This window comes from Leishmania donovani, chromosome 35, assembly GCF_000227135.1.
Source record: "Leishmania donovani BPK282A1 complete genome, chromosome 35".
NCBI lineage: Eukaryota > Euglenozoa > Kinetoplastea > Trypanosomatida > Trypanosomatidae > Leishmania > Leishmania donovani.
In genome coordinates this window covers 1,150,978-1,162,901 of record NC_018262.1, presented here as the reverse complement: position 1 = coordinate 1,162,901, position 11,924 = coordinate 1,150,978, and the positions used below count along the sequence as shown (strand labels likewise).

General features: G+C 54.8%; 1 protein-coding gene across 1 annotated transcript; it reads left to right on the top strand.

Moving 5' to 3' along the window:
* Nucleotides 1-3,679: 3,679 nt before the first annotated feature.
* On the top strand, nt 3,680-4,882 carry LDBPK_352840 (hypothetical protein, conserved; the record flags this gene model as incomplete). The annotated part of the gene is made up of 1 exon (XM_003864815.1): nt 3,680-4,882. The coding sequence occupies one exon, from the start codon at nt 3,680-3,682 to the stop codon at nt 4,880-4,882; it is 1,203 nt and encodes a 400-aa protein (XP_003864863.1).
* Between the last annotated feature and the right edge of the window lie 7,042 nt (nt 4,883-11,924).

The following is an 11,924-nucleotide window of genomic DNA, read 5'->3' as shown; positions in this document are numbered from 1 at the left end:
CCCCCCCCCCCCCCCCCCCCTCCCCCCCTGCCAATGCTGGACTGCCTGCGGTAGTGACGGGGCCAAGCACCTAAGGCTTAGGGGAGGTCAGAGCGGCGCGTCGCTTCCGATGTCGGTGGTTGGGCCCTGGATGGCGCTGCGTCGGACCGACCTGCGACTGTGAAGACGCTTGTGCCATCCATATGGTGGGCAACGCGTCAGCGTGACTCAAGCGAATCTTACCTGCCCACACACACACACACACACACTGCCTGCTGGTGCAGCCCGCGTGATGGGAGGAGCTGCTGCGAGGCGACCGGCAGAGCGGGCGGTGGGTGGGTAGGGCTTGCGTCAGAGCCCGCGCTCTCAGATAACTGAGTCGGCGCATGGTTGTAAGGCGTGTGCGGCCACGGCTGCCTCGCACCACGCGATGGGGTCTGTGACAGGGGGCGATGCAGTGATCTTGTGCTCGGTGGGCAGAATGGCGGCATTGAAAGAAAACGAAATGACGACTACCTCCCTTCCCCCTACAGACATACATACACGCAAACCTCAGGTGACGTGTCAATGATTCGCACACCTCTGCGTCTATGATGTTTTAGTGTTTTGTATGTGCACGTGTGTGGTTGCCAGCGATGTGTGTTGCCTCCCGTCTGACTTCTCGTCGTTTCTATCGTCTCTCGCCGCACTACCCGTCACAAGGACGGACGAAACGGCGCCGAAGAGCAAAACGGCTCCTGTTCGAGACCACAGGCTGAAAAGGTCGGTCGCTGACGGGCCGTTTCGCCGCACTCGGATGCCGCCCTCAGCGCCATCGAGAAAAGATCACCCGCCACGGAAGATACGTGCCCTTCCTTTGAGAGATGCGAATGGCGGCACTGAGCATTGGGCGCATATCAGAGACCGTCTGCGGCACCAAGCTACTTTCCTTTTGGCTTCGCCCTATTGTTGATATCAAGCAGATCACGGTGGGGCAGGGTGCTTTTTACGAGAAGCATCCTTGAGCCGGAAATGCTAGGACAGTTGGTGAGCAGAAAGCTTGTGGAGTGCATGAGTGACACGGAAGGTCGCACGCTACCGGTTTTCACAGAGCTGCCTGCCGCTGTGCTGGCGATGGTGTTGTTTTTTTTTTTTCTGTTGGTGGTGCTCAGGCTACACGAAGAATATGTTGCGCTTTCTGCATCCTCCGTATCTTGGATGGCCTCTTTGACGGCCGCGCCACAGTGGTGAAGATGTCTGCGGTTACGACGAGCCGTTTGCAGGGGACGGAGGGCTTTGCACGCCGCCGCATGTCCGCGCGGGCGGCCACTCTCTATGGCTCTTTTGTCGTCAACTTTGTCAATGGCCCTTCCCCTGTGGCGTATGCGCCATGGCTCCTGGAAAGAGGGGGGTCGCTCTGGGACTTAAAGTTCTCTGGCGCTTCTGCCCAGCTTCACCCTCTTCCTCAACACTCTCGTTGCCCTCACGGCGGGTGCGTGCCTGTCTTGAAGGAAACAAACAAGCAGCGCATCGCCTTCTACGACCCCCATCTCGGCCGAAAGCTGCAGGCCCTGACCTTTTCACTCGCCCACGGAGGCGGGACGTGGTAAATTATTTTCGGTGCCGTAGGGGAAAGGAAAGGGCGACCCCCTACACTGCGAAGACAACGGGCGATGTATCACCAGAGAGTAGATTGCCTGCTGCTCCCCAGCAGACGAGCATCACGAGGGCATCACTGTGACGCATTTGGGGCTACGTGGAAGACATGCGCTTCGATGCCCTTCTTAACGTACTATTTTTTTGTTTTTTTTTTTTTCAGGATTCGCTCCGCGTCGGGCATTGGCATACATCATGATCTTGCCTCTGTGGGGCGACGCGCAGTAGGCCTCAAAGGGCATAGAACTCACCGAAAACTCCGTGGCGGTGTTGCCGCTGCCCTACGGTGCTCCGTCTGTAATGGTGAATCTCTACTGTTACGGTGTCTCAGCCTGCTTCAGTAACCTCCACCGCATGCGTCGGCAGTGGCCGCTCGTTGACCATGTGCGCCGCATGCACACTGGTGATTCCGCCACGCCAGCAGATAGGTGCGACTCACTGCTTTTTCGTGGTGATGCTCGGTATGGCCGGGCAGATTGTGCTTTTATGCTGCTACACCTCCATCCACATTCTCACGGCGCGAAGGCAGCGCCGCTCAGATTGGTCGGTGCGGGGTAGGACATCAGGCAGTCATTTGCTGCGGCAACGCAGTTTGTCGTTCGGCTTATTGCTTTGCCGCTTGTGGCATGGTCACTGCCCGAGGGTCGTATGGTTCAGCTTTGCTAGCACCTCGCGCTTATCGTGTCGGCGATTACGGCGGGTGTCTCCGTGTACGTGCTGCCTTGCGTGCACATGACGTACAGTGAGGACTGTGACCTGAACGCCGAGGGGGTGGCGGTGGAGGGCCCGTGTGACTGCCTCTGTTCTCGACGCAGCGATGGTGGCAGAGTTGACGGCAACTGCAACGCAGACAGCGGAGAGAAGGAAGACCGCAGAAGCACGTGGACGTCGGTGGTGGCTTCGTTCTGCACAAATCCTCTGCACGACTCGTTTGTAAACACGCCGGAAGCGAAGCGGGATAACGGGGAAGCAGTGCGCGACCTACAGCGGCAAAGCGCTCGTGCGGTGGCAACGGCGACGTCCCTCGCCAGGGCGAATTGTGGGTCTCTGCTAGACGAGTAGGGACACTACACAGTGGAGCCATCCGTGGGGCTGCCTCACGCACCCAGAACGTCATTGCTGCAATGCACAAGGCCCTTTTTTTTTCAGGTCTCTCGGAACTGATATGAACTACCGTTCGGGCGTCCGCAGGAAAGAGTCAAGAACCGACCCCGCCTCCTTGTCGCTTGCTGCTGCTCACGTTGGAGAGGTGGACGTTCCTTCCCTCATGCGCGTGCCCTCCGATGCCGCGCTTGAGATGAGTGCAGTAGCCTCTTGAACAGTTGCTTGCAGACGACACTCTCGCGGGGGGGGGGGGTTCTGTATCGACGTCCGTCTCTTACTGGACGCTCAGGTGTCCCTGCCCACCGCGGGTACACGTACATGACAAATCGAAATACACAGACGAAACAAGAGCAACAACACTTCTGTTGTCGTTGCCTACTCAAAGTGGTGACCAACGCACTGTGCTTGCCTGAGAACGGGCGGCTGCCTTTCCCGTGCATGGGCGTCGCATGCGTTTCGTGCCGTTGGCCTGCCCGTTTTGGTTCCTCTGCCGTACTCCTCCTTCCTTTCCTGCTCGTGCGTCACCTCCACCGCTGTCTGCATCTGCCTTCTTCGTCTTCCTGATGGCGCCGACACGTCTGCTTGGTGGATCTCCCTCACAACAACAATGATCACTGGGAAAACATGCAGAAATACGTGTGCCCTCGAGCTAAGACACGCCGCACACGCGCCTTTCGTCCTCTCGCTCTCCTCATTTTTTTCGTTTACTGCCCCCCGGCAGTCGTCCCACCCCACCCCCTCCCTTCCGTGCCCTGTTTCACGGCAAGCACCACCACAAACCTCGAGAGAACGGAGCGAAAAAAAAAAGGTCTCGAAATAATCGCGTTGCTGTTCCGGCTTTGCTCTCCAGCACTTACAACGTTCTCTGACATATACCCCTCCGTTTGCTCCTGCGTTTTCCCACGAGCGTGCGCTAAGGAGTCCACCTTCACATCAGCGGGTACTTCTCGTGCGCGAGAACATGGACAAGGGTGCCGTGACCACTTGTAGAATGAGCGTCGTGCGCAACTGCCTGGTCTGGGTGTGTGTTTTCGCCCTCCTTCTGCACGCGGGCACTGTAGGCGCTCAAGTTACCGCGCCGTGGTACAGAATCAACTACAACACGCCAGCGTACGTTCTGTACAAGCCGCAGGACGTAGCGCAGTACGCTACGTCTCGAGCCGCCGCTAACGGGTACTGCGTGCAGAATGGCATGAGTATCTTTTCTGCCGAGCTGCCCGCTAAGGATAATAATTTCGCATCGGATGCGGCGAAGGAGCTCGGGAGTACCGGCTACTTCACCTACACAGGCTCCAGCGCAGAGCCGGTTCCCAGTTTTGCCCGCTTTTGCACGCAACTGCAGCCCAATCCAAGCTCTACTCCCAACTCGATAAAGTGCGGGTTCACCTTTAGATTCGGTCTGCTGACTGTAATCGATACTGTGCTGCTAGGGAATCAACCTGGTGTTGCCCAGTACTATTCACTGTACCCGAATGTGTGGGGCGCAGGGAATGCGAACACCGGCTACGCGGTTGAGTGGGACACAACGAGGCCGAATCCCCGTGGCTACTATTTCATGGCCGTGACGGGGTTGACGGACACGGTTGGCCGACACGTTAACGTGGATGCGACGGTGTCGGCGAGCGATAGCTACGTCACGGCATCCAAGTTCGCAATCTACTGCGAGTCGCAGAGCTTCCTGGGCTACGTTCCTGTTCCTACTGTATTAGTGCAGCCCACCTTCGTCAAGGGTTACAAGGAACTGGCATGGGCCCAAGAGCACTGGTGGGTCATTTTCCTCATCATTGCCATTCTCATTCTGATCGTGCTGCTCACCATCCTCATCTACTGCTGCCTCACCAGGACACCGCCGAAGGAGCAGCCCCCAATCGCGCCGATGGTGCTGCGTGAGCACAACGGATCCGCGTACGTGAACGTGTTGGATGATGGATCCTCGAAGCCGCACAACGCAGCTGACGTGCCCAATCAGCGTAGTTCAATGCCAGAAAACTGGCAGCAGGGGTCTGGTATCTTGATGGGCCCCAAGCCGGCGGTAGATCCCGAGGACCTCATTCAGGCAAAGCCGTCCATTTTCGCCCGCGAAGAAACGCTGCAAACCGCCGATGGGGACAGCCTGGCCTTGGAGAACGAAGACGAAGAGCTCAGGGAGAAGGAGACGAGCTAATAGGCGGAGCGAGGCAATGAAAGGAGGACATCGTGATCATACCCAGGCGGTGATACACAACTGGGGCGGATACGCTGACATCACGCACGCGCGCCACACGTGGAGAGACACGAAAGATGCATACCAGCCCCATCGCAGATATCGGCACCAACTCATCCATTCACGCATAAGCAGGCAGGGAGGGGGACCGTGTCTCTCTCTCTCCTCTCTCGAATTCTCCGGCAGTTTGCGCTTGTGCCGTATGCACTAATTATATGTGTGATGCCTTTTCATCTTTTTGAGAGTCCCCGTCCCATTTTCAGCGCCTCTCTACCTCTACGTGTAGAAAGGCTTCGCTCCTTGAAGACGCGCATGTGTCTGTGCTGCGTTGCCTATCCACCCCCCCCACTCTCTCCCTTGTTGCTGCATTCTTTTGTTCCAGGCGCCGCTCTGGTTGACGTCTGTGTCTCTCTGCGTGTGGGTGGGTGTCTTTATTGTATTCTTTCTTTGCGTTCTTGTATTTTCCGATTCTGCATCGTGCTTGTTTGATCCTCCGCATAGCTCTCGTCTCTTTGGCGCCCTCCCCCTCCCCTTCTTTTTTTAGGTTGCATGGGCGTTTCTTCTCCATCCTTCCCAGAAGTCCCTGTTCTTTCGCATCATGGAGTTTCCTCTCTCCCGCATACGCCGTCTTTCCCAGATGTGGCTTTACAGAACATTTTTGTGGCGCTGCTGTTGTTTTGTTTGTCTCGCCCTCTTCACCATCACCAGCACCACTCCACCTAACCCCTCACCCTTTTTCTGCTCCCTTCCTCTCTTGTGCTGTCTTTTCTAATGGTCGACGGGGGTTTGTGCTTGGTATGTGCATACGGTTGTGGTTCTGCTGTGTCGTCTATGCAGGCTGCGCGTTCCTTTTTCTTTTTTGTGTTACTGTCATTCATTGGCGCTCCCCACCCCCCCCCCAATTTTTCTCTTTTTTGATTAGACGGCGAGTATTTTGTCGTGAGTCTCTAATCTTCTTTCCACCCCCACCCACGCCCATTTATTCATGTCCACCGTGAGTGCGGAAAGGATCACCTTCAACATGAGCAGGACAGCTAAAGGCATTAAAAGCAATGCTCAAGGACATGAGAAGCACCCGAAGGCTTTTCGCTGAACTGACTCTCGCTGGCCTTCTCTGTTTTCTCCTGTCGCTTTCCTGAAGTTCATTCTCGCGTGACGTGCACCGCCGTCCATCGCATTACATGTGCGCATGAAGGTGTGAACCTCAGCACAGAGGAAGGAAGGAGGGTGACACTGAAGTGGGAGCCCATCGCACGTTTTACTTGGCCCCCGCCCCCCGCTCGGCTAACGCTCCGTTGGCGTCCTTCGCAGTGGACGATTACGTTTACCTCATAGTACTTCTTTCTTTTATCTGCTGTTTGCTAGTGGCGATGATGCATTTGGCCGATGTTTTGCTTATTTTTTTTTGCACTTCTTGTATGACGGCTACGTTTGTATGCGTGATTGTGTGTTGTTTTGAGGCGTGGATTACGTGGCAGGGGGTCTCATCCTCTCGCACCGCCCTTGCAAGCCCGGTGTCGCAGTGGCTACATGCGTCGGGTGAGTTGCACGCGCGTCTCTCGCTTTTTCCGGGTATTTTGTATGCTTGCCCCTCAACCTGCTGCACACATTCGCGACATCGAGGATGTCCTGTGTGCTCCAGCGCTGCGGTCCAGTCCGATTCGCATCATGCGGGGGAAGAGCAAACGGTTTGCGCCGGTGCGCTGCGGAGAAGAGAATATGGGGACAGCGAAGGCTTCTGTTGTCGATACAGCAACGAGAAGCCCGATGCCGCCTCTCGATTCCATGCGCTTCCATATGTGTCTTCTTGTGCAACGAGCACACACTTTTGGTGCGGCGAAGCACCTCTTCTCCTCCGCTGCAGCACGGCGTGTGTGGTGTGTATGTCGGATGGCGATGGCGGACAGATGCACGCCGTGCTGTGGTACTGCCTCAGGCAAGGCACCCCCGCCTCCCTCCAACGCCGCACATGTTTTCCAATCAACTTTGAGGTGCACTGTGAGCGGCGGTGGTGCTCCTTCGTGTGTTCCCACCTCTCCTGTTTACCAGTCTCCATGCGTTTCCTCTACATGGTCTTCTTTTTTTTTGCGAGGGAGAGGTGACTAGCGCATTTTTCTTCTTCCTGCCGCCGCGTACGCCGCCCTCCCCCCTCCCTCGCTGACACACGCACACCTCAGTTTCTTCACGCGTAATCGCTTCACGGGCATGCTGTACTTGTTTATCTTCTTGTGGCATGATGGGCAAAGAAGGAATAGCGATGATGACACTCTCTCGGGGACCGAAGGAAGGGAAGCGCATACTGTCGCGTTAACATGCGTGGGAATTGCATGCCCTTCTTGGCATGCTTTGTGGTTACGGCGTGACACTCAAACGCAAGCACATACTACTTTCCTGGCACCTAGCCAAGCATGGGGTCGGAAAAGAGCATGGTGTAGTGTGTCAAGGAGGCCAGTTGGAGTCGCTCCTCGTTTTCAGGAGCGCCAAAAGAAAAAGAAGAAACTCGGAGGCGAAGCAGCAGCAGCAACAACAAAAAGAGTACAACGGAAAAGAAACCAGCCCCTGTGCTTGGTGTAACGCACAGAGGAGCGTGACCTCGAGATGTCACGCAGGGGAATTCCTTTGTATGTTCTTTGCTCTCTCTATGTTTTGTGTCTCGACTTTTTTTTTCAGATGGGCTCGAAGTAGACGACCACCTTTCCCCTTCCTCCTCCTGCTCCTGCTCCTCTCTCTCAGTCTGTCTGTCTGTCACGTGTGTTGGGTTCGTTCTTGCCTTTCACTCTGGCTGTTTCCTTCGAGGCTTATTTTTGTTTCGTCTGCTTTCATTCGTTCTCGCTTTTGTTAGCGGTTTCTCTTTTTTTAGCTGCTGTCACCTTTTGTGCTGCTGAAGAGGCGATTTCGTCCGCGCTGCATGCTTCGTTCCTGACCCTCTTCTTCTACTCCCTGTGCTGTCGGTACTCTTCTTCGTCTCACCCGTGCGCCCGAAGTGGCGTGTGACCGTGTGCGTGCGTCTGTGTGATCACCGATTAGATGGCGGTTCCTTAATCGCCAAGAACGCACGGCTTTCTTTGCCTAATATTGCTTGCTGCGTGCACACGCTCGTGTGTATGTGTGTGTGTGTTACCTTGCCTTAATCCCACTTCAGCCTTCTTCTGCAGCCATCCTCAGCCACTGTTCTCAACAGAAGAGTGGCAAAGAAAAATCCTCTTCACGTGTTGCCTAATGAAGAGCGGGAGCACAGAACAAATACGAAGAAAAATTTGAAAAAAAAAAAATGACTTTGCGAGGAAGGTATAGAAAGGAGCACTGAACCTCACGCTCTTTTTCCAGTGTGGCGTGCAAGTGTGGCCTACGCTTTTCTAGGGGATTTGCAGCAGAAAAAAAAAAGGAAAACAATAGAAACGATAACCAAGCGATTCTGTCGGTGTTCTGCTCTCTTTTTGTTGCATTGTTGTTGTCCATTCATGCGTGCACGCGTATTCGCTTCGTTTTGTTTCCGGTGTGCTGTACCCAATGTGAATAAACTGTAAAAGCATAAAGACAAAAGAAAACACATAGCGTGGAACGGGCAGAGCAATGGCCCTCCCTCTCCTTTCCATCCACCGTTTATCCCTTGCGCGCTGCTGGACCGATCGTTTCTGTAGGAAAGAGGGACGATTATGAGGCAAGAGTAGCGCCCCACAGGGGTGCACGCAAACATGTCCTGAGCATGAGGAAGCAAGAGTCTGAGCACCTCCTCATCAAACGACATCAGCCATGACAGCGGCAACAGGGTGTACCGAAAACTTGCCACGGGTAGCGCTGATATCAAGTTGTCGTCTCATGCATGTGTGCCTGCATCCTTCTGTTTCCGCGTCTGCGTTCTTTCCTCCCCTTTTATCACTCCTTTGTACTCTTCATGCCCTCTTGTTTTTGTTGTTATGTCTGTGTGTGTGTGCGGTAGTTTTGTCCGTCTCTGTGTGTGCGTCTTTTCACCAACACCCGCACCCTTTCTTTTGCTTATTGTCTGTATCCTTTCTTTTTTATCGTCTTCGCTTCACGTTGTCCTTTGTGTTGTCGCGCTGCCACGCCTTTGTTTTCCTGTTGGCGCTCTTTTTTTTTGCTTTTATTTGAAACCATTCTGGCCATCATCGGCCAGAGTACTAAAACGAAACAGCTTCCTCGGTCTCGAAACCCGAGTACTTGCGGAGCAGCACATGCGCACAAGCAGAGTTGAATTCATATCCGCGAAATGGGCCTTCGCTGTGTGGAAAAGTGGACGCACCGCCACTAGAACGCCGCCCGCGTGGTGGTGGGAAGAGCTTGTGAGTGTGGCGTCGCGGTGTATACATGCCGCCGCTGTCAATGGTGGCCTGTCCTCTCCACAGTGCACTGTCTGGGCTTACGGTGTGAGCCACAGTAGGTAGAGACGCCCGCGGAAGGGAGAACGGGGTGGGGCTGCAAATAGAATACGGTGCTCAATGGTTTCTGGGAGTCTACGTGGTGCAGCAGTACGGCCAGTCCACCACTGTGCCTGCCTCAGCAGACACGATGCGCTTCACCGCGTCTCAGTGTTTCTTGACAACGAAAGGAGAAATCAGCCCCCCTCTCTCTCTCTCTCCTCGCCCCCTCCTCTTCAGCGTACGCAGACCCTTCACTTTTCTTTCCGATCTCGTAAGGACTCCTCTTCGCGAGAGCGTCCCGATTCCCACCGCACCGCGCTTGTTCAACGTAACATAGTTTTCAATCTCAACCTCGAAGCTCGTTTCTGTGTTCTAATCACCACGGGTACGGGGTGGAGGGTGGGCAGCAAGCGGTATTTTCTCGGCGCGCACGCCTCGCGACACAAAGACTTCACCGTGCACCCACGGACTGTCGCTTCGTTCTCCAGCGGACACAACAGGACCTCCATCACAGTGAAAGAGAACACAAAAAGTAAGCCACAGCTAGGAACAGCGAGCTTCTCACGCGAAGTTCTGCTTTCTGAGGAACGTGAAGGCCGTCGTCGTCGTCGTTTCTCTATCTTGTGTGCTCTCGTTTTTTTTTTTGACATTGACGCGGCGGCTGCACTTGATTTCACTTTCAGCATGGCCATCTGTGCTGCGAGCACCTTTACGGACTTCCTGTCTGACTGCGCTGATGTCGTCTGCGCTGATCATTTTCTTGTGCGCCATTTTTTATCTACGATTGCTCCAGGCGGTGGCAAGGCTGGTAAACCACGTCCGCTCTTCTCGCACGTTTTTGCGGGAGGCGATACCGCTTCGCCGCTTACCTGTGGTGCGGTGAACCTGACTCCGTGGGTTTTCTCAGCATCGACGTTGGCGAGCGAGACCGTTCTGATCGCAGATGGATTTCGTCTGCACGAAAGTGCGCCGCGTGCCCCTGCTTCTAACTCATCTACGCCGACTTCTCGGATGGCTCCGAAGTATCAGTGGCGACTCACAACACTTATTGCTCTTGTGGCGGCCATATTTGTGGCTCTGTGCATTGATGCCGCCCTGCTGTGCCGGGCTTTGCCAAAGTGGCGTCACCTACGACAGCAGGCGCGTGAAACCGCGTGCCGCGAGCAGCCGCATGCGCCAGGGTGACAGAAGCAACTTTTCTGCTCCTCTCCGCACTGAGCCGTCTCCTCAGTAGCGGTCGCAACGACTTTCCAATGTGCCGCGCACAAAAGCATCTATTCATTCTCCCCTTCGCTTTCTCCCATGTTTATCTTTTTGTTCATTTCACTTCTGCCACCTCTCTTCATTGCATCTCCGCTACTGCGTCTGCCTTTTCTGCTGTGGATACCCTTTTTTCTTCGCCTTTTGTGTTCGTTTTGTACCTCGCACATTGCCTATTATGGCGTATCCTTTTTTTTTTTTTTGCTTTTTTCTTCTGTCTAATCTCTCTCTCCCCATATGGTTTTACCTTTCATGGCTTGTACCTCCCTCCCCTCCCCTACCCCCTCCCCAGCCAGCCCGTCCGCTCTTCCGCGTACTTCACGTCTGTGGGACACACGAAAAAAAAAGAAAACAAAGGAATAACAGTAAAGCAACAAACGGCAAAAGGAAAAAAAACAGGAAATACGTTCTGTCTCTTCCACTACCGTCTTTGCCCCGCATTCTTTGTTTCTCTTGTGCAGCGCCTGCGGCCTTTTTTTTTACAGTCTCCCTTTGGGCTCCCCCTTCTTGTCCTCCAGCAGCAGCAGCACGCGCGTCTGCGCCATGCGCTCTGCCTTCTCCCCCGCTTACGTGAGCTTCAAGAAGGAAAGAGGGGGGGGAACAGGACATACAGGGACTGCGTGGCGGGCCTTCAAGCAGAACAAAAAGGCTCAGAAGACGGGCACTTACCCAGCCGCAGTTGAATCTTGAGCTGCTCACTCTAGCTGTGCGGTGCTCCGCGTCTCGAGTACTTGCACGTCTGCTGGCCATCAACCTTGAAGAACATGCGGAAATTTGCGTGGATGCAAGAGAAGAAAAGCGATCCGCGGCACGGAATGTTCCCGTGCAGTTTGTGAGGAGAAGCACCAGCTACACATGCATGCGATACAAGTTGGGGATATACATTAGGCTAGCCGTTTCGAAGGCTCGTCTCTTTATGGCGGTCATGCGTACCACACGCCAATGCGCGCCTTCTCTTGGTGTTATTGTGTCTTCCGCTTCCTCCTTCTATCTCTACGTCTTTCTTCTCAGTCCGGCCTCGCATCACGCACATCGCCATAGCCATGCGCGTAACCACAGTACTGTGCATCTGCTCACATGCGCACTAGTCCACAGGCGCTCACAAGAGCAGCGATGCTACTTGCTTCTCGACAGCCGACCATTCGCGTGTGATCCTGCCGTTTTCTTTTTTTCTACGTTCCTGTTACATTCGTTCGTGGCTCCTACTAATACACGCCAGCCCAGCCTGCAATCATGCTTTAGTGCACACTAGGTCGGCAACGTCTGAGCCATCGCCGTGCCGAAGAGGCCCGCGACCACCACTGCGTTTGAACCACCGCACTACGTAATCGTGTCAATAATTCCGCAAACAGCCGCCTCGGCCC